Below are 23,733 nucleotides of genomic sequence, written 5' to 3' on the forward strand. Positions count from 1 at the left end.
CAGCAGTTATTCATTTGGTGCAAGGAAAAACATCCATGGTTAGATGGCAGCGCTGTAATGCACAGCCGGTAAAACTCTGATTGCTGACAGAAGAAAGAAGAAAAGCTTGGATAAACTGACAAAATACATTTTGGCTACTTAGGAGATAGTTATTTGCAGCTTCTTTTTCAGGAGGGGGACAAGCGCTACATCCGAGCGTTTCAGACAGAGGGTGAATACAGGTATATTCAGACGGACAGATTGAGAAAGATAATGGGTTTTTAATATATGCCAAACCCTTGCTTGCACATTGACATTACACATACACTGAGCGATGTAATTGCAAAGTCAGTGGTGGACCAGAGTTGGAAACAAACATCTGGCAAGTTTTAATTGGCTAAGAGAGCAAGACAGCAGTGTCTTTAAAACAACCCCAGACGGAGATCAAATACAACATGTTGGTGGCAGATTAGGCCTGCAAGCTACATAATACAGCAGACCAGGAAAAAGTGGAGAAGAGCACAGCAAACTAACCTACAATGAGAAGGAGTGGCATTGCTGGAGAGCAGCAGCAGGCAGATTCAAAAGCCAGAAGACAAGAGCAGAGAAAGAAGGGGTGATAACATGTGACCCAGCCTGAATTGATCCACAATTCATAATTTGACAACAAGGACACTACACTATCACACTTTATCCTGCTTTTTTTTTTTGTATATTTCTTTATATTTTAAACGTGACCTAGGGCTTGTTTCATAAAGCATGGTAAGAAAAGCTAGGCTTAAAGACCAATACCTGTCTCAACTGAGCTTAACAAAACAGTTGAGGCTAAATCATTTCCAAAAAGGCTAATTTAAGCTCACGCAATCAGACTTATTCGAGACAGGTTAAAGTAGTCATAATCACTGCATGTGCATGCTGCTCTTAGGCGGACTGAGAGGTCGAACACGGATCAAATGGATACACCATGGCAAACAGCAGCGGTAAAGAGAGAGCTGCGATGTTCACAAGCACTAGCGCTTAGGCCCAGATTTTTTCATCATATGATTATGTTAATAGATGTTTTTGGATTTTTTTTATTGAAGGTGTTTTTCTTAGGGTCAGTGTAACAGGAACTCTGGTTAAGCAGCAACTCAGTCTTAGCCTGACAGTTAGTCTACCCCAGACAAGGTTACCTACTGGCAGCATAAGTTGCTATCGTATCTGAGCGTGATCTATTCTGAACTTGCTTTATGAAAACCAGTTAACCTGAAAATGTGTCAGACTAACTTTAATAAGCCTGGTATATTTGGGAAGCTTGCTTTAAGGAACAGGCCTCTGATGAAATTGTCGGTTGACAATTTGTTATTTTAGTCAATCAACGCTGTTTTTAATTATTTATTTTGTTTTGTGTTAATTAAAAAAGTGCAATATGCGTTTTATTCAATTGTTTGCACGTTTAAAACATTCCCTGTAACAAAGTCAATGAGCTGCAGCCCTGTCATTCTGAAAACTATGATCCACCACATCAGTATGCCAGAGGTGAAATGTTACTACACTCCCTTCAGCCTCATTCTACATCTGATTTTGTCTTCCTGAGCAAATATCGAGATTGTGTTGAGTCAATACTGACTCAGCGATAATGAAGGAGTTGGTGATGACTTACAGCTTTCTTTGTAGAGGAAAAGTCCTGTGGCATGACACTCATAACACCCCCGATCTCAGGAGGGAAGCCATAGCCAATTAGGAATTCAACAATTAGCTGTCTGTCTGTGGTTGTAACAACATTAATGAGGAATACCACACCAGACATATTCCTTATTGTGATCCCATATAATCCGTCAGCTGTGTATATATACACAAGCAAGATGAGAAGTCTGTAAAAAATATGTTGTTTAGTGTGAAATGCTTTAATTGTGGTCTCAGTGTTAATCAACATTAAAGGTGACATGTGCTTACATTTTCAGGTTTGTACTTGTATTTTGGGGTTCCACTAATAGAACTAGCGTGCATGCTTAAATGTTCAAAAAACACACATACACCTGTATTCACCCTCTGTCTGAAACACTCAGTTTAAGCGCTTGTCACGATACATTACATCTGCTCTGATTGCTCAGCGTTTCCGGGTCTTTCACATCTGTGCTCTCAGAATCTCTGCACCGTCACTGCAGCCGGGAATGACTGTAACAGTACTGTAGCGGCACTTTCTACCTATAGTTGTGACATCACAAACATACTGTGGTCCTGACGGCTTGTTTAAAGGCAGTTTCTGAATACGTGCTGTGAGTGTTTTTCTGTGGACTGAGCATTTTTGATACTTCACAGTATTTATAAATCACCTTGATTTGTTTTTCATTCAATAAAAGACATGGAAATCTCAACGTTTATAGTATGGGACATTTAATAATAAACACTTATATAATAAATATACGACTTACATAATACGGTAAGTGTTCACCATGTGGTGGGTATGGCAGTCATAACCAGTTGCACTGTGTCAGTACATGTATCATTTTTCCTTATTCCTAGTTTTGTTCAGCGCATTGTATTTAATCAATGGCCAATCCCTGTGTCATCACCACTTTTGGGAAAATCCTAATCTAATGCCTGTGTCCCACAGTCGACCCTTGTTGCTGATAAACAGCAGACTAGTCTGCATGCTGCCTTATGTTTGTCAGTTCAAAGGCAATCTACTAAAAGACCTTTAAAGCTGAGCAGAAAGTCAAGGCGATATCAAAGCACACAAACAAATCCCACAGCAGCACATTAGGCCCAGACATCACTTTAAACAAATCAAACGCCTTGCTTCAAAAGAACAGTTAAATACACACGCACACATGCAAACACAATGACATGCAATTACTGAGCAAATGCATATCTACAGTTTACAGTGAGAAGTACATTAGAACAAGCGCCTGTGTGTGTGCGTGTGTGTGTGTGTGTGTGTTTGTGTGTGTGTGTTTGTGTGTGTGTCTGTGTGTGTGTGTGTGCGTGTATGTAGTATTTACTCACTGTTAATTGCACTCAATGTCCACAGCTCTTATTTAGAGACTCTAATAAAATGTTATTACCAGCCTAAGCACTTCCACCTGCTGAGCTTTCACTATGAAACATTTGCCTCTGTGTATATTTACATCTGTGTGTGAGTGTGTGAGTAAAGGAGAGGCTAGTTCATATGCACGTGTGTATGTGTACAATATGTGGTGGGTCAGATCAAATGTTCTGCCGCTGCACTGTCAGGACTCAGGAATGCTCTGTACACCACCGATGATATTAAAAATGGCCTCTGAAGAACACAAGACTTACCCTACACTAATGTTGCTATTTTTGATCAAACGCACTTTTCTTTTCGTGTGGGTTCTGAGTCAATGAATTAACGTGAATGGGCTCTCCAGAGCAGTTTATCATCACTCAGGGGTTAAATTAGGCATAAAAGAATCCCAGGAGTCCCACTATCACTGGTTTGGATCAAGCTAGAGGGGGCTGCTGCTTTTGTTTCATTATGGTTTAAATCCCTTTTTCAGTATGTTCAGTGCTCTGTGAAGCAACGCAATGCCTTGACTCACATAAAATGGATCTTAAATTGTTGTAAAGAGCCGCTTTTCAAACATTTACAGTTGGTAGCATCTCAGGTGGCTGAAGTTATTTCATTTTTTAATCAATTCAAGTCCGTCAGTCAGACAAGAGTGAATGCACCTTTGCCAAGAGGAAGCTGATGTCCTTGTACAACGGGCAGATAACATATGGTTAACATATTCAGTTGATACATATCTTTGTTTGTAGGGGAATCATTGCCACGCAAAGCTTACCTTTCCACTGGCTATAGAGGGCTTAGCAACCTCCAATATTTTAACTCACAGCATATACTCACATTTCTATTGCTGCTCAAATAAATGAGCTTTTGAATCACTTGCTTAAGATGCAAAGATAGTATAAAATACAACTGTGCTTTCAACAGTCTCTTCAGCCATGCAGATTAAAATGCAATCCCTAATCATTCTCAGACAGTGAAATTAAAAATTAATTTTCCAAATCTTATACCAGTGTTCTTGTGGTAACTGGTATATGCTAAATATACCAATTATATCATACTCCCTATATTTTCTCTTCCCAGAATATTTCGATTACTAATTTTAATCCAATCAAATGCAATTTGCGGTTAGCTTACCCCTCCCATCATATATAAACACACTTTAGGTTGTGGGTCATAGTAGCTACAGCAAAGCAACATAGGTGACTGCAATGACAGTGTTTACATTTCCCATAGAGCGTGGTTGTTTTGTAGTGTAGAGATGAGGAAGGTGTGAGTACAGGCCAACAGTCACTTAAGCGGGATCCAATCAGATCTGAAGCTTTACCCCATCCAAATGCCCCTCAACTACCAATTCTAGGTACTGTTAAGAATCAACAAAACACCAACGAAACAAGTGTCATCATGAACACCCTTGAAAATGATTTGGAGATTCAGGGCAAATGTTCAAAATACGTTCCAGGTTTTGAACAGCAAATTGGCTTCATTACAAATTTGGAAAGTGAATGAATTAAAATGTATCAGTTTCCTTCCTAAAAAAAAAGCAAACCAGCAGTCCTTGCTCCCCTGAAGTGAGGCCCTGATGGTAAATTGTAATTAGCAGACAGCACTTGCCAGTAACATTGCAGATGGTTACATAGTCACTGTCACCACCAGCCTAATGAAACGGACAGGACTCAACAGAACCTCTGGCTCGAAGCTCTGCAATATGAACACAGGAAAGGGTGCCAAGCATTTGTTTTGAGGTGTGCTCTCTAAACGATTGAGAAGAACACTCGGGGGGGAAGAAAACTTGGCCAAGAAATTTATTGCCCCGGTAAAGTGTTTCCATGTCACAAGCAGCCACTTTAAACATGTAGTCAGGCTTTTAAAAGTGCTCTTATTAACTACTGAACAGTAGTGTGTTTGGGTTCACTGCATAAGCAACCGGGAGGGCTGCACTGTGAGTCTTCACAGTAAAGTTGATAGAGAGTTCTGACTTATTAAAAACCATAAATTCATATTAATCTGAAAAAAAAATCCAACAATTATAAATCAGTTGAATAAAAAGACGTGTCAAGCAACTTTCATATTGAGTGTGAATATTTGTCTAGCAAAAACTTTAATTTACATGTTTTAAAATTTGTCTATCTCTAAAATAATCAAATCCCTAGTTAAAAATTTTGTTTTGTCGTGTAAACTAGTTGCTGGTAAAGTTTGAACTTTGCATATGTATGGCGTTAGTGATATACTGACATCATCATATGTAAATAAACCTCCCCTCCGCATTAATGTCTTGAGCCTCCTCAGTGCACAGTGTTATTTCTGTAATCAGCCCTGCTGGAGAGAAGTTGGAGGGGGCAGAGCAGGAGAGGGGGAAGAGGGGGAGGGAAGGAAGGGCGAATCTCTTTCTACTTTCCGCCCCGGTGTTTGAAGTCTAAAATCTTTTGCAGGGTTTTAAACATCTGTTTCCAAACTGCCAGCAGCCACTAATTAGGGCTAAAAACAAGACGGAACGTCGTGAGAACCCTGGGGTGGGCATGAGGCGACATGCACACCCCGCTAAAAAACCACTGCATTCCTCTGCCTAAAGACTAGTTCGTCTCTGAAAGGGGGGAGTGGGGCGGGGGTTGGAGGGGAGGAGCGGGGCGGAGGTAGGTGAGGTGGTGGGATACGGGAAGGGTAGGCATTATTTTGAGGCCCCACCTGATTCTGGGGGCAGTGTGTCTGTATGCGTGTGTGTGCGTGTGTCTGTGTGTTTCATGGTCTTAGAAGGGTTTTGTTGCGGTTTTCTATGCCATTTGAAGTCATCAAGGTGCATGTTTTTTTAACAGCTCTGCAATGACTCATACTAAGTTTGTTCTCTGTCTCTCTTACTCCAGAGCCAGTAATTGCCTTTGTATATTACACTCATTCACTGATCTCCATCCTGTGGTGAGCTGTAACAAGTCAGCCAGGCTCCCTAAGCATCTCCATAAAAATGATGGTTTAAGATTGTACTGAAAGCTCATATCATCCCCTAATTTAATATTTCTATTTTCCATGAAAGACAAGACTTAAGCTGGATAATTTTTTTAACGGTTTGGAGATGCATTCTGTAATCTGCAGCAGCACTGATGTATAACAAGATCTATCAGAGAAGTGGGCCAAAAGACTTTGAACCTCACCAAGGTCATCAGCGGTCATCAGGCTTGTTCCAAAATACAAGAGGTGAAGGTCAAGAGCAGTGGGTGTTATTTAGTCCTCCCCAATCAAATAACCGGAATCTTAAAAAAAAAAAAAAATTGATTTTGATGACTTTGAGTCAAAGTTTCTCTCGTTTGATTGATTCTCCGGCTCGCTTGGCTGGAAACTTGCAGCCTGGCACACAGAGAACGAAATTTATTGTGAGGCAATATTTAGCCTTTCTATATAACCGTCTGGAAAGATCAAACTGTGTAATTAACACAAGGCAGAGTAGTGCCACTTTTAGTTTGTTTTCTTTGAGCTTCTGTTGCAAAGTTTAAAGGGTGTGATTACATATTCCCATTCTGTTTTCCTCAGGGCCTTTCACCTGCCAAATGGTGGAACTGGATTGCTTTGATAAACTTGTTTGTATAAAATGTCATAGTTCATACATAATTGCCTTTACAAACGTTGCCTTTATTTGACATTGAGCCTTTAGAATGTTTCATCTCATATAACAAATACAACCCAAATTAACTTATTTTGTCTATTTTTCTCAACATATACAGGTCAAGAAGCTTTCCTTGCCTATCAGATGCATAACAAATTCCACTGGATGTTGCATTCTCAATTATAGACCTTTTCAGTGGTAATCCATTGCTGGGCAATGGCATCCATGCAACAGCCTGGGTCCCTGTTAACTTCTTGTCTATGTCACTCACCTACACTGCAACAGGAAATAAACTAGGACACATGAATGGTAATGCCTACAACTGTGAAATGGTCTAATCCAAAACAGACAAGAAACATCAGCTTGATTTTGATTCTTTCTCTGCAACTTTATATGATTGTGTAATTTTATTTCTAAATATGAGCAGTGGTGTATTTCTTTGCCAGCCCAACTCAATTCTCTAATAGCTACATATCACACGTAATTGAGTTTATGCCTGTTGTATTATAAAAGTGACATTTAAATGTGAGGCTAATAGGCTGATTACTGTCTATGTCAGCACACTTCAGTGGAAAGGTGTTATGTGGAGTCAGCAGTCATTGACAGTGATATATGATCATCTTTGCATGCCTTTGTAAAATTAAGGTCTCATGTTATAAGGGAAGAATTAGCAGCAAAGTGAAGGTTGGTTAACTGCCATTTATTCTTACTTAAGCACATGTTTACACTTTTCTCTTCCTATTACTACTTTTTTAACCCATTATTTTGCATTTTGCACTACATAAAGACTCAAGACTAATTATTCGCACCTACTCGCAAGAAGTTTCAGTGTTTTGCTCAAGGGCATTTCGACAGGATACACTGCATAACAACAAATTCCCAAGGCAAGAAAAAGCTGGATCAAACCTGTTTTAGATGTGGGACAGAGTATAAGTCTGCCGTCTTCCAAGGCTTCAATTATTGGGAAGCATGTGGTCTCAAGAGGTACAATAAAGACAACATACATGATGCCACACTGTGACCCTGCCTGTTACCATAACCTTACTACAGCCACACAAAAAGAGAATAATCTCAAAGAGAAATCCCTCCCTGTCCTTGGCTCATTATGTCACCAATTCTACATCTATAACTATTTCTGTCATTGCAGTTACTGCAGGGAGGCCAGCTGTTGTTGAGTTTAGCTGACGTGCTCCACACTTGTGTTTTGTCTGCATAATCAGGGGAACCAGAAGTAAACTGATGGAGAGATACAGGCCCAAATTACTCAGGAGGAAACAGGGAACAATGAGCAATTTACGGTGCTTACTCGTCTCTGTTCCACAACAGGGCCGGCTATCATCAAAGGCTTATCACTGTCATTTACATCTCTTTTCTCCAACTGCCCAGAGCGGAAACCTCTGTCAGCCTCTCTTATTAGATCTGTCTCTCTGTGACAGAGGGGCCTATTACTATCGTATCATACAATTTAGATTTACATTTATAGTTGATCCTGAAATACTTTATTTGACCCTTTTATTTGGTCAACAATAAACGCCAATGATGTTCATGATGAGTATCCATTATATCATATGGTGTCTTGATTACAACATAGTGATTATACAAGAGAACAAATAATATACAAGGTCAATTTACCCACACGAGAAACAGGAAAAGTCTACTTCTCAGCGCAACAGGTGAAGTAAAGACTATATGTGAAGCTTCATGGTATTGAGAACTGGCACTCTACTAAGAAATATATTGGATCTGAAACCACAATAATTGACAAAATACACATGATCATCTTGATAACAGAACAAAGTTAGTCCAAACTGGCAACTCCCTCGATATGTCAAACACAGACTGACTGCTTTATAAGTGTTTTAAGTCTTGAGCTTTGGAGAAATGACTGGAGTTTCCCTGAAGAAACAACAAAAAGTGAGCACAATGCAGCTAATTTAAAGAGTAGTAACTTAAGTACCAGGCTGACACAAAATGTATAAAGGCCATCAACCTAGCCAACCTGCAAATTTGTATATTATCTAATCTCACAATAACACAAAAATACACTAATGACTTTTTCAAAATATCACTCAATCATTATGATTATTATTATTATTATGTTGTACTGTAAATCAGGGTTTTAATCAAACAGAAAGTTAATCCAGGAATATACGTGTGTTAATGTAATCCCTAAGGCTGTGTATTACGGCAACCCTTATACATAAAAGAAGAACCACTGTGGCCAAATAAACAAATACACGAATACGCAAACCCCTTTTTGGTTTGCATCTAGAGAGGGTAAATGGGCAAATGTCCCCCAAGGGTATTCTTACTAATATAATCTGTATTCCTCTGCATATAAAAAAGAAAAGAAAATACACTAGGTAAAGTACCAAGCGTAGTCTTTACTCCATCAGTAAGGTTGTTTTTAGAATAATTTTGATGTAAGTTAATTTCAAAGAGATTTACTGTTATTAGTTTGCAAGACTTGAACTGTAGACTAACCATCAGCTTAGGCAAAACCTCTATAAACACACACACACACACACACACACACACACAGTCTCTGCCAGCAGAAATAAACAGCGATGTAATAATGACAGACCAATGTTGACCCAGCCAACAAAATCAGATTGTGGTGTGCACTGTAACGTTATCATTGGCCCAGTAGCACTCAACCCACCCATTCCCCACCTGTTTTGTTGTGTAATATATTTTCTTGTGTAAATCATATTGAGGATAGTGTAATATTTATACTGAAAGCAGAGAGAGATCATGTCTCTAACTGTGTTTTGCTTCCTTCACAGGTTTGTAGATACAAAGAGAACAGCAGAATCAGATTCAATTTAACATGGTGCGTTTAAAATGTACACTTACAAACGATGATATGTGGTAAAACTACCGTCTCACCTGAATTATTTTCTGTTTAAAGGAGCACTTCAGGGATTTATTTTTTAATTAAAACGGCAATGGCCTGACCAGGTATGGGTCATCACCAAGTTGAGAAACTATTAACGGAGAAATCCAGCAGAGTCGCTAACAGCCGGACGTGGCTAACACTGATTAGCTCGGGCAGTACGGTGAAGGCATTAAAACATCCTTTTTAAACAGTGATACTGCTCAAGATAACACTAAACCTCTACAGTAGCATGATAAGAGTCCCTACACATAAAACAAAGCATCAACAATGTTTTTTGTTAGTGAACCCAGAGTTTATTAAAAGAGTGTTTTGAAAGATTTACCAACTGGCCACTGTACCAGCTCATCTCGTAGTAAATGTGTAGAGATACTTATCATGCTATTGCAGAGGTTTGGTGTTATTTTGAGCAGTATTAGTGGTTAAAAAATAAGTTTTAATGCCTTCACCTTACTGCCCCAAGCTAATCTGTGTAAGCCACGCCGTAGAGCCAGCGACTCTACCGGATTTCTTTGTTAATAGTTCATACAATAAAAAAACTGTCTGGGTGGCTGATTTGATGTATGTAAGTGCCAAGAAAAAGACCATAGGATGATTTTACGCCGGAATTACACTTTAGGTTGATGTGTGAAGTTGCTGGACTGCCCCCCTGAATCCATGCCATCAGATAAATAGATAAGGCCTTTGAATGTTTCTTATATGAATGTATATATTGAATCTCACTTCCCATCGACTGCCCACTCACCTGTCTCCCAACTCTGTTATTATGCAGCCTCATACGCGCATGAATGTCCTTGTAGGTTTCACGGGCATCCAAGAAGTCCCTCGAGAACTTCTCGCCGAATTCCACATCAGGGCTGCAGCCGCCCCATTCCCAGGAGTCCTGGGGTCCAGGCAAGTCGGCGGGGAAGTGTTCCATTACACCGTGTACCATACCCTTCCCCCTGTGGATGGCCTCCAGTTGCAAACGATGCAGTTTGATACGAAAGGCCTCCTCGTCCCCCCTGCGCTTCTCGTCACAGCTGCACGCCTTCAGTTTGCCCATAGAGCAGGCATTGGCTACTGCATGCACCACGCCTGCTGCTGCGATGGCATACGCAAAGGCACTCTCTCTGAAACCTGTCGAGTGAAAGGACAGTGTTGTTTTTATACAGTAGCCTCAATCAGAAAACAGTATTTGAGAAAGGTAGGACTGGAATATGTTGTAGAAAAAACAACATGTAATAATACATAGTTTCATTGGTTATTCCAAGATATGTTTTCAGTTAAAATGGTTACTGAGAAGAAGAAATGTCAACTCTTTAAACTGACACTGTGCTTCGCTGCAATGTCCAAAATTCACACAAGTATCACACAAAAAGCGTACAAAAACCGACATGAGGTCTATGTCGATATTCGGCAATGTGACGTTTCTTTTAAGAAGACACTGTAGAGGCATTTACAAGTGTTATAATATGGAGTTTATGCAAAATGTCAACAATTTTCAATAACCTGCAGCCAGAGCATACCAGTGTGCATGTGTCATGAACCTGTCAGGTGAAATAAGAAGATTACCAGGGTGATGGAGGATGGATGACATTTGATAACAATCCAAAATGAAAATTACTATGACTAAGGTTTCCAAGTGTGTTTATTATTCATGTTACATGTTTTCTTTTTTAACTTAAACAGCATTACTGTAGGAATAGCAACAAAACTATTTAATTCCCCTCCTTAAACTTCTGTTGTAAAACTGCTGGATACAACTTTAAGATGTCAAGTGATTTTCCTAGCCCTAAAACTCAGTTTAACAACATCTAAATGAGCAAGACAAAGATATATTTTAACTACTGTGTTAGCAACATGTGCCAAATGTGTGACTCTGCACGCTTCGTTTCACACACGATTAGTAATGCTGTCATAAAAGAGCTTCCTCTGTTTTGATAAAGATACACATAAGAGTTTATTCACACTGTGAATAACTACTGTATACACACATTCCAAGACTCATAAAAACTGGGGAAACATCTGGAACAATAGCAATTAAGTGCTCCAAACACTTGCATACTTTGTCTCTGTGGACCATCTGAACACGAACAGACCCCCACCACTCCCATCAGATACTAAACAGGGCTGTCTCCTTCTTACATACAAGATATGTGTCTGCAAAACACACTTCTGTCTATTTACATGTACCTATGTAATTGAGTAGAATGGTGCTAGATCCTGAATGTGTCCTGAAGCACAGTACCAAGATAAAAATATATCATATTTCAATTATACTTGAGAATTACACTTTTGGTATAAAGCTGTACTTCACATATATTAGTGTGTAGTGTATTCAGATAGTCCTTGAGTACTACTTGATTATACTTCAAGTGTAAATATTGTACTAAATTGGCACAACATTTGGTGTACAATTACATTACATTATTGGTAATATACTTAAAAAGCATTACAGTTCAAATGATAGTGGTGTAGAAGTTCATTTGGAACATGCTTGAGCTTGTATTATACGCTTTACTTCTATCTGAGTATGCCTCTGTAATACTTCAAATCAACATATATATGATATAAACTAACTAACAACTTTTTGTATTTGAAATTTAGTACCAAACTGACATACAACTTAAAAAAAACAATATTAAAGACTACTTTCTGTGTGTAAACCACATTTCCTATGGAATTAAATTAAAGCACACTTTAGTAAAACATACTAATATTGTAGTACAAATTATTATACCTTTAAGTACTAAATTTCCAGTTCCCTACTTTTTAAAAGTACACTCAAAATACAATTTACAAGACACTTAAAAATAAAATTCACTTCACATAAGTACACTGAAATACCATTTAAGCATTGCATAGTTAGCATATGTTTTAGTTAATTGCAGTTGAACCTAAGGACCTTTTTAGTAGATTTTTTAAAAGCATATGTTAAATATATTTCCAAGAGTCAAAAATATATGTATAATAACATTCGTATGCTCAAATGACATTTCTAATATACTTAAGTATTCTGTTTCTACAAGTTTTCCTGATACACTTTAAAGACATCTTTAATCCAGCCTGACTGACTTGCTTCTCTGACTGAAAGGCATCAGATGGCTGATTCTTTTATCTGTTTTTTTGGCATTTAATATCTTGCAATGAAAGTTTAGGACCAAACTAACAACAAACTGTGTTAGTGTACATGTGTTTAGGTTAGAGAGTCTGATTATGCCACACCGCAGCAGATTTGCCTTGTAATCACTTCAAATTGGCTCAGACGGACTCCTGCATGTAGAGGAGGTTTTGAAATGGCTGTGTGTGCATATAATGTCTCTATACAATGTGACTACTTTTGCCTCTACAGCCAAACACATCCCTTTTCTTCCCGACAGCAGGTCAAACTTGCATGTGGCACATGTAATGAGTACAAGTTTACCACAACTGATCTGTAATTCAGCAGCCTAATGTTACAGTCCTCTTCTCTTAAACACACGCACAGGCAATGTAAACACACATCCTCATTCATCCTGTCCACTGATATATTTGTGTGACAAAAAAAAGAAAACCCATGTCCAATTGTGGAATCCGTGAATATTGAAGGATAAAGTGTGACAGCGGGGCTTGCACTCATAGCCTCTACAGTGTTTGCTGTTAGATCTCAGCTTACTGCCTGTAAACACGGTGCCCTCAGGTTCGATAAAAGCAGCACCACTGGCAGTCACGTTCTGGTGTAGAGAACAGTGAAGATTATAATGGAAACTTGTAAAGAAAACATGAAAAGAAACCACTTAGGGGTTTATAGCCCACTGCTGCAAGGGGAAATGATTCAGGCTGCTTGTTGGAGTCAAATAAAAGGCTATTAACAGGAACTGCCCCTTTTAGCACTGTTTGATGTTACTTCCTTATTTGTTTATTTAAGTAAACTTAATATTATTTTTGTTTTTGTGAGGTATGATGTAACGTTTGACAAATTTGCTGGACTTATTTGCTTTTGCATGCTTGACACTGGGCACATAAAAAAGTTTGAGGCAGCACGATTGCGGGTATGAGGAATACATCTGTAGAGCAAGTCACAGTGTGCAGATCTTCGATGTAATGGTACTGCACGTCTTGCAAGTAATAGCACACACTGTTGTCACTGTGTGAAAAAACCTGCAGCCCTCTCATTTGAATGAAGCCAGTCCATCAACACAGAGGGGGGTGTCAACACAGGGATCTCTGGCAAAACTACAAGGGAGTGGTCCATCAAAAAAGGTTGAAAGGTTCAACTTTTGCTGCAACGCAATGTAAGCCAGCAAGGCACCTTATTAACCTTAAACAGGCCTTAAACAAGCCCCCCACCAAGGCAGGGTTTAACAACTTGGACTTTGAAAAAAGCCGTGAGCCAACCAGATGCAGGCTGAATTTCAGTTAGCAAGGAAGCTGATGGTTTTAATTTCAACATCACCCAAAGTGTCTCTAGCTGCACATAACCTGGGGCAGATGGGTCACTTTTGGATCACTTTTTAGGTTGATATGATGACCTTGTTAGCAAAAATCTGCTTATAAACACGTCCAGGAGATATGGAGCAACATTAGCATTCGCATAGTCTTGCATAACCGGATCTACCTCCACAGCGCTGTATAGAGCTACGGTCTGGCTACATCAGCTTAACGCTGTGGAATAGGGGGGAAAACGCTCTGCCTTGCTTGTATTTCTTTAAACCGATCAACCGAACAACTGTCTTAGGTGGAGTCCTTGCAAAACAAAGATAGCGGAAGGGGCCTGATATCCGACACCTGGCATCAGGCTTTATCCCAGCACTTTACATCCAGTGAGCCTGACTAGAATTCACATTCAGTCATCTCTATACTCACCTGATGAATGCAAGACCCATATTCGCTCTCCTTTTAGCTCTTTTTTGGTCTCCAACAACTCTTGAGGGATGTATCTGGCTTTTTAGCAGCTACATGCTCCACTATGTTCACAAGCTAGTCGCTAACTTTGTATGATGTGAGAGTAGTGCACAGTGTTAACAGATGTATCATTGTATCATTTATTCTTTATTTGCTCCTTTAAACAGCTTCATACTACATCTGGAAACATGAGAGTGGTGAGACTTAACCAAAGCTATTTGGCCAAACAATGAGCTTAAAGGGGTGGTAATTATTAAGTATTTCTGATTCTGATTCTGATTCTGATAATTGTCAGTGGACTCTTCACTATGAGCAATCTGTTTAAAACAACAAACTTTCAAAAGTAGTTTGATCCAATGTTATGATGAAAACTTAAACTGATATATTATATCAGATTTTATGATATATTATATCAGATTTAATGGTCAACATCAGATTAAAGGCAATTATGTCTTTCAGAAAAGAAAGACAAAAAAAACACACAAACTCTGAAATTGACTTCACATATAATTTGACTCACAATCCAATCTCCTCCTCCCCAACACCTTGACTCACACAAGGTGGGGGGAAGTAAAAGGGATGGCACTTAGGCACATCACCATACATAGAGCGCCTGTTTTAGCTCTTGCTCGCTCTGAGCCGAGCTCTGCAACGAAGGCCCCGGAAGACTGGGAACAAATCAATCTAACAAATAATTTACCGGCTGTGACACGCCCGGCTGAACTGATGGCAGAGGAAGTGACAAAATGAATTAAAGATTCAAAGGAAGCTGTCACTTTGTGTTACAGAAACCGACTAAACAGGTTAATGCTTTTGCTGCGGAGAGTTGGGAAAGTGCTGAGAGCAAATTCACAAGCACTTGCACTGGCAAGGGAAGTAAAAGCATTAGGAGCAGCCCAGCGAGGGAGGACGCAGACACAGTGACAGAGAAAGAGAGGGAGAAAGACGGAAAGAGAGATAGATTCTCCTATTTCTGTCTATCCATGTCTTGCCTGACGTCCTCCTTAACCTAGTTTTTGATGCAAGCTAAACGGCAATGAAAATGGTCCCATAAAAGTTATCAGAATCCTTCAGCAGAGATATACGAGGCAGAGCCAAAGCCAGAGCCAGAGAGGATCTGAGTAGCACCTGATGTAGTAAAATTAGACACCAAAACAAACACTGAGATGCAGAGCCCCTGACTCCAAAACTCTGTAGAATATCAGAACTTTTTAAAATGCTTCAAAAGAACATTTGAACAGGCGAGGTTCCAATTCCCAAAAAGTAATTCATTTGTATCTTGTTTTACTAGAATGGTTTAGTATCATAGTGTAAACATGGATAAACATGTTATTATAGTATATTAATTATAAAGGATAAACTAACCTCGTGTGAGACTAGGTCATTTATTTTTCAATAGGCCTTTACATTGAAAACTTGTTAATCTCACTAATCCATGTCTGTAAGCACTGCCCTTTTGCAATCGCTGCACGCAACAATGGCCCTGCAGCACATTAACTTGTATTCATATTTTAGCTTCTGTGGAGCTTCTGTGAATGTATCAACGTGCAACAGATGAATCATCTGATTTAAAGAGGTTGTTTATGTCAGTGGTTTGGAGTTTCTGCGCCGGAGGCAAACCAGGGATGCCAGACAACCAGCAACTGCCTCTACTAATAATGACAAACAGCCTTTCAATGAGTCAGTGAGGAGTGAAAGTAAGACTCGAGGTGTGTAAGTGTACCGTAGTTAATAGGTTGTTGTTTTTTTTTTTTGAATGATCCACAGAGGTGACAGGGTATAAAGTCTTCAGTGAGGGTTACAAAAGTTTCATGACTGTATTGCACACAGATTAAGGTGAACATAAATTATAGCAAGATCCCTCCGGGAAAGAGCTGACGCATTTAATAAGTTAGTTGTTTTATGATGGGGAATTCCATCAACAATTCAGTGACACGCTCTAAAAAGATACTTTAAACAATCACAGTTTATGCATTTTTTTTTTCACTTTGTGCACTTTTTTTATACAAAAAAAACTAAGATATTATTTCTGAAACAAGTTCAAATGTTTTAGCTCCTGTCTCTTGAAGATCCCCTCCGAAAAAAGTCCATTCTCTGATCAGTCAGCGTTTCTGGGTCTTTAAAATCTGCACTCTCTGCGTCTCTGGGGTATCAGTGCAGCTGGGGAATGACTGTAACAGCACTGTAGCTGCACTTATATAAAGTGTAGTTGTGACATCACAACTGTACAGAAGTCCTGACAGCTCATTTAAAGACACAGTTTCTGAATATGTGCTGTGTGCCTTTCTCTGTGGATTGAGCATTATTATTATTTATAGTATGCAAGAAGCGTCACTAGAGCAGTATGATGCACTTCATCCCAAAATGCCAGGGTCCTTTCAATAAAAATGAATTTGCAAACAACATTTTACTGAAATTTGTCAGTAATTTCTAAATATTCATATGCATTATTATTCGCATATAAACCTAATAATATTTCAGCTTTGAGCACTATCTTCTGCTTTATATGTTGCTGCTGCAATTGAGAAACTGATTCCCTTTCCAGTCAATAACCAGGGATGAGTCCATGTGAAGGGCTCCACAGCTCTGAAGATCATCTTTCATCCTCTATGGTTTACTTGCAAAGCTCCAAGCTCTACAAACAGTCAGAGAAAACTGATCTGCATGAGGTTTGGTAATCTTGAGGTGACTAACTGCTTTTGAAGTTACCTGCTCTTTTGTAAAGGCTATTGAGGAGATACAGTAAGGGTTAGAAAGTAGATACCACTCTAGTCACTAGAGACAGCCTAACCATTTTGAGGACTTCATACCAGTGAGATAACATTCAACAAGTGTATCTATGAAGGAAAATGATCTCTAATCTTTTGACTGTTAAGAGAATAATATTACACCAATGATTGTTTAGGACATGTATCTTTGTGACAACTAATCTTTCTAAGCCTATCCTTTCAAGGTATTCTATCAAAGTGTGTTTGAGGATGAAACCACCGTCTGTTTGAAGACCAAACGTTTGAACTGCATGCTTTTTTTTCAGCGGATACCCTGTGGTGACAAATCACCCCTGTAGTCTACACCTCATTACTCTAAAGATGCTTCTTACACTTTATATAATGGGAATTCTGAATTTTGTAAAATCTGAAATCTACAACATTTTGCTTCCCTCAGTGATGTGACTCTAATGTTGTTAATTGAAGAGACTGCAAAAGGGTTGTAAGAAAGATACAAGCAAATGTGAGTTCAAATTAAATTGTACCATGAAATACTTCCATAGTATATTGTATTGTGACCATAAGACTGACCTCTTTTAAAGACTATGCTGTCGTAGGGAATTTTGTTTCTCGTCTCCAGGCTGGAGCAGTTCCAGCGGTGCCCTCTGAACTGGTGCTGGCACTCGTGGATGGCAATCTGGATTCCCTGGATTGCCGAAGCCGTCACGTCTGGGTTACGCATGCACACCTCCAGCTGGCGCCGTGTCAAACCCGGCAGTGTGAGACACACCGTGTTGGCATTCAGGATGGGGTCGATGTTGGGGAGTTTCAGGCCCAAAATTTCATTAGAGTCAACCCTGCATGGAGCACACAGGTCAGGTTATTGATGAGACAAATGTATCACTCATAAATCACAACGTACACACACTGTCACAAAAGTCTACTTAGGAAGATAAAGGTTTCTGTTAATGGTCCTTGGATGTCACAGCAATGCTCAGTTCCCACAGTACCAAACAGATGGCTGGACTTGTTGGTCCCCAGTTTAGTTTAATCTGATGAAATCTCAATAATAGCTACACATTCCGTGAGTCGATGGTTGCACAATCATCTCCACATGCTGGTGGTTTAAAGGAGAAATGCTGTTACATATATTTGTTTTCATCAGCTGTGACAATGATATTGATTTTACCATGTGAGTTCATGTGTGTCATCATGGCAAAATGTGGTCCCGGAGACACCTACTGTGGCAGGAACTACCGTAGAGGCAGTTTTGGATATTTAGGCTAGTTGTAAATATGTCTGTCTGTCTGTATGTCTTTTTGTCTGCGGCCAGATGTTGTCACTACAATGGCATCGCAACAGTGCAAGATACAGTCAGGAAATGTTACAGGTGTGCAGTTGAGATCCAAATGAAGGCTGAGTTCAAAAATGTGACCTGAGCAAAGGGGCTGGAAGTAGGACTTTGTCCCCCTCCACTTTACGCCCCTGACCCAATAACCATGCAAGAGTCTCAACTACAATCCTGCAAACTACAGGTTTGTAGCTGAGGGCAAATTTAAGGCTGACTTCAAAGATCGGTGCGGTCCAAGCAAGGGGGGTCAGAAGTAGGGGGGTAGTAGTGAATGGGCCATTGCCCCACTGCTTGACCTGACCCAGGCCTGATTTGCTGTCGCATCTTGTATGTTCCCATCGCAAGATGGTCTTAGTATGTTTTTTTCAAATATATGATCATGCAAAGTTATCACCGATATTAAAAGAGAGCTTTGATTGATTCCCATTATCATGTAACATGATTCAGGTTTCAATACAAATTTTTTTGCACAAAAAAAAGAAAAGACAGCTAAGACTGTCAACTATGATATGTGGATTCTTACTGATTTAAAATAAGATAAACCTTTATTGATCCCCAAAGTGGAGTTTCTGTAATTAAATGCATGTGTCAAAACCTGCAACATGTACTTGCATTCAGAGCTCATTTATTCCAAATAAGTGTTTGGTCTCCTGATCTTTACTTTGATGCTGTGCAAGATAAGTATATTGAGTGGGTCAGGTGAGTTGTAAAGGGAACAGGCAGCTTCCACTTTGTTGGCATGAATACAATATTTCTAGTAAGAGTTTCAAATACACAGCAGGGTAAGAGCGACTTACCCCCTCGTGCTGTAAAATCACCTCAGGAAAACAGTTAGCATGTAAATTAAATGACTTTTTCGCTGCAAGGCGTGTCTCTGTACTCAACTGTCTGCTGCTTCTGTTGGAAATCAATCATGTGAGCAATAGTAATTCCGTCAACAGCGGTCAAAGCTGTTTTCTACTTCACAGAGAAAGAGTTACAGCAATAACAAGGAAAACACAGGCTGCGCTGACGATGGCTTGAGGTACCCCAGTCTTTTCTTTTCATTATTGTTACAAGTAAAACACTGGTTGTGTGTCACAGCGTTTGTATGACTGAGACACACTAGTTAGGAGCCTGTGGGCGCACACACACGCACACACACGCACACACACACACACACACACACACACACACACACACACACACACACACACACACACACACACACACACACACACACACACACACACATCTGTATACACACATGCTCAAGCACACCCCGACATGCACACACAAATACCCAGGTGTAGGGAGGAGTGTACAGTAACACCACACACACACACACACACACACACACACACACACACACACACACACACTTACACAGCTGCAGAAACTTTGCATACTATTTCTTTCCATAGTTTCTCCAACACGTGTAACTGCAAGTTTCTCGTCTGCAAATTGACGAAGAAGCACACTTAAAAGGTCATTCTTTCTGACTGTAAAAGCAGCCAGTAGCTGTGGACTATAATTACAATCTAAAATATAACATGCAGTCCCATCAAATGCTGTTAATTCGCATATGTGGTGCCTTATTTTCTAGGTGGCATTGCATGTTGAACTGTGTGCCTCTGTAATTCCAGTTTTGTTGCTACCTGTTTGAGAGTAGACCTGTTTCAACAACTATCTTTCCAAAGGGCAACTTTTTATTGATTGGCAACATTGTTTAGGAATGATGGGTGCATGGGAAGCATGCATTTTGGCATAGACCACAGGCTTGTAAAACGTAGACTAATGTTTAATTCTTGATTTAATGTTTTTTTTTTTTTTTTATATATGTGTTAGCTCTAAGGACGTCAGCCATAAGAGTGTAAGTTATTTAACTTTTGCTCCTATGAACAAAAGCTGAATTGTTAAAGTAGATAATTATTATATTCACAGAAACTAATGATTTAAGTTATGGAAATAGATCAATAAAGTTGTTGAACACAGTTTTATGAATCAAAAACAGAGATACCTTTCCGGTGCATTAAGCCAACACAGAGCTAAACCTTTTTTAGTAGGCTATATTTTTATTTATTTTTTTAGAATTTATTAAACTCCACTCACCTTTTATCCAAAAGACAGATAACCACCAAGGCGCATGTTATTCTGAGGACCGAGTGTTCCATTTTGTGCCTTGCAATTAGGAAAAAAAAAAGAATGGAAAAAAGTTTTAAAAATAAAGAGACAAGAGTTTTAAGTCCAGTATTCCGCCTCAAAGTTTAGGGAGGACAAAGAAGCAGAGAGAGGTCAGGTCAGGTCCGACTTGGCGCTGGACTTGACAGCTCCGACGACGTCCAGCTGTGCCAGTCAGCGGCGGGGTTCTCATTCACAAAAAATAAAAAGTTTCATCCACCTCTCAACTCACTGAATGGAGGAGGTTGCTACAAGTTTGAGGAAAAAGTCATTGTTGTCTTTCTCATCCACATCCGTACACAGCCCGGTATGTCCGCCGAGGTATTTGCATTGGCAGATATAACATCCGAGAGAGACGGCCGGACCGCGCTCTAAATGAAGTCTTCTTGACTAGTGATGTTTCGATGCGCTCCTCTAAACTACTGCACTTAGCGCTTCGCCAGCCCACTTTTTTTTGCGTCACCCAGGGAGAAGAGGAGCGCACGAGGGAGGTCAAGTGCCTCGTTAGAGCAGGATAGAGATCCTTTTAGATTAGGAAACCAGGAACACTTAGCCTGCGCCCTCTGTGAGAGAGAACATTTCTTTGGACTGGAGGAGCGATGCTGAGGATGAGGAGATGGATACCAAGAGGGTATTGCAAAAGTAAGGAATACTTAGTTACACTTTACAATAGGCTATATAGTATAGTTACGAGGGGACAAATGAAGAACTAACTGTTAGTTAATGAATAACTCCGAACTCCGTTTTATAGAGTTGTTAATTAAGTGAGGAACCAATAAGGAGCGACTTGATTAATAAATCTCCTAATAATTCCTCATGGAGGACTAGTAGATAATGCGTTGTTGCTAGAGAAGAGCCTAGGATATCCTTTATTAATGAATCATTATGTAATGATAAGTTCATGAATATCTGTGTCATACTGTCCACTTTCTTCATGGGTCGTTCCTGATTAAAAAAAACTAAATAATCATTAATTACTAATTATTTGAACATCAATTACTGTTTTTGTGTCACCCCCAAGGTAAAGTGTAATTCCGGCGCAAAATCATCCTATGGTCTTTTTCGGCACTTAAAGACATCAAATAAGCCATTGAGACAGTTTTTTTTTTAGCAGAGAAATCCAGGAGAGTCGCTTACAGCTGGACGTGGCTATCACTGATTAGCTCGGGGCAGTACGGTGAATGTATTAAAACTGCTTTTTTTTAACTACTAATACTGCGCAATATAACACCAAACCTCTACAGTAAGAGTCCCTACACATAAAACAAAGCATCAGTTCACTCCTTCCTTTTCGATTGCATTTGGTAATCCACTTGAATGGACTTTACTACGAGAGGAGCTGGTACCAGGGCCAGTTGGTAAGTCTTTCAAAACACTCTATTAATAAACCAACATTGTTGATGCTTTGTTTTATGTGTAGTGACTCTTATCATGGTACTGTAGATGTTCTGTGTTCTGTTTTGAGCAGTTTTGGTTAAAAAAAAAAAAAGCCATATTAATGCCTTAGTTGTACTGCCCCGACCTAATCATTGTTAGCCACATCCGGCTGTTAGCGATTCTACCATATTTCTCTGTTAATATTTGTTACACAAAAAAACAGTCTTGATGGCTTATTTGATGTATATAAGTGCCGAAAAAGACCACTGGATGATTTTGCACCTGAATTATACTTTAAGTGATAACATAATATTGAGAAGGTCCTTTATTGCTTCATCATTATCTTGTGGTTAATTACCAGTTTTGTGTCCTTTGTGCTTTTCTCTACTAACTCATTATCTACTACATATAATCCTCAACTAGGAATTATTAAGGAAGTACTTATTAATGAGCCAACAACTCTCAGTGTGCTCCCTCACTCTTTTCTCAATAAACTAAACATTTCTACTCTATAAAATGTAATTAGGAGTTAATTAAGGGTCCCCTAGCAGTTAGTTCCTCATTTGTTCCTCGTTCATTCTCTGGTAGCTGCGCAACATTTTGTGCACTTTAAAGTCAAGAGTTACTGGATACTTTTGTATCAACTTAAGCGATTGGAGATTCGGTTGAAAAGATAAAGATGATCATGAGGAGGGGGAAGAAAGAAGGAGGATAATAATAATGAAGATGATGACGAAAGACTATTAGATTGTCTACCTTCATGCCTTGAATTAAAGGGACACATTCTTTATTTTGTGTTTCACTTAAAAAAAAAGTTAAGTTGAGGGGGCTCGGAAGAGAACAATTTAGAATAGAAAAGGTCAAGATTGAGCAGTAGAGGCTGAAATGTCCTGACTTTTGGTTCATAGGATGGATCAAGCTAAAAAAAATGTACACTTATAATACAACAGCATCCTCCCTGCCTGGCGACCCCTTTTACATCATCAGGGTGGGCTATTTCCTCAAACCCTAAAGTTAAAGCCACAGATGAGTGCCTTCACAGGCTTGTGCTAACAATACCATTAAACTGATTTTCATATGGAAATCTATGGAGTTTGCTTTTAATAAAAAGCATCTGTTGAAAAGCGATAATACGTGTCCTGGAAGTGGGTTTGTAAAGTTTGAATTCTGTCAATGTGAGGACCCTCTTGTGTTCTGTGAGTAGAAAAAGCATCATGAAAAAATGTGGGCTTGTTAAAATCGTCAGCCGAAGCTCCCATTGCTTTAACCTTGCCTGTGTGTCATGGCCTTTAATCTTTCAGTTTAAATGACTATAAAGTATAACAAAAAGCTCCGTTGTTGATGAAGACCACATGATATCACTCATCTCAGTGCTTTATGAGTAGCCTAGAATAAAGATTCAGAAACCACAAATAAAAAGGTTTTCTCCCACCAGTGGAGGGAAGCAAGCATTCTGCCAGCATGGAGTCACCAGAGTAGTAAAACATTACACGGGCTTAGCATTCAGACACAATTAAGCTGCCATACACAAATTTAGAAGATATGGGGAACAATCCCACATCAAATTTTCTCCCAGAAGGATTTATCACAGCACCCTGATCTGGAATATTTGGCAGGGATGGAAACTTTGCGCTTAATTATTTCAAGGCATGTAAAGCAGGCTTGTTGGTACACTTAGTGGTTTTTGACTTTGAGTCTGGGTTTTGCTGGATGTGTTTTATGTCGTCATCCTGATCTTTCTGTCCCTTGCTCTCATCATGACTGATAATAAAATGACTTTCTGAATCACTGTTC

At 39.4% G+C, this 23,733-nt stretch overlaps 1 protein-coding gene across 1 annotated transcript in view; it reads right to left on the reverse strand.

Moving 5' to 3' along the window:
- The window catches only part of wnt10a (wingless-type MMTV integration site family, member 10a), a 29,859-nt gene extending 8,915 nt beyond the window's left edge, over nt 1-20,944 (reverse strand). Inside the window, exons 1-3 of the mRNA XM_083921532.1 lie at nt 20,494-20,944; nt 17,643-17,908; nt 10,223-10,596 (exon numbers count right to left, since the gene is read on the reverse strand). Coding sequence (XP_083777658.1) covers nt 10,223-10,596; nt 17,643-17,908; nt 20,494-20,555 — 702 coding nt within the window. The 5' untranslated portion in view covers nt 20,556-20,944. The remainder of the gene's footprint in view (nt 1-10,222; nt 10,597-17,642; nt 17,909-20,493) is intronic.
- Nucleotides 20,945-23,733: the final 2,789 nt, after the last annotated feature.

Source organism: Echiichthys vipera (assembly GCF_963691815.1).
Source record: "Echiichthys vipera genome assembly, chromosome: 10".
Taxonomy (NCBI): Eukaryota; Metazoa; Chordata; class Actinopteri; order Perciformes; family Trachinidae; genus Echiichthys; species Echiichthys vipera.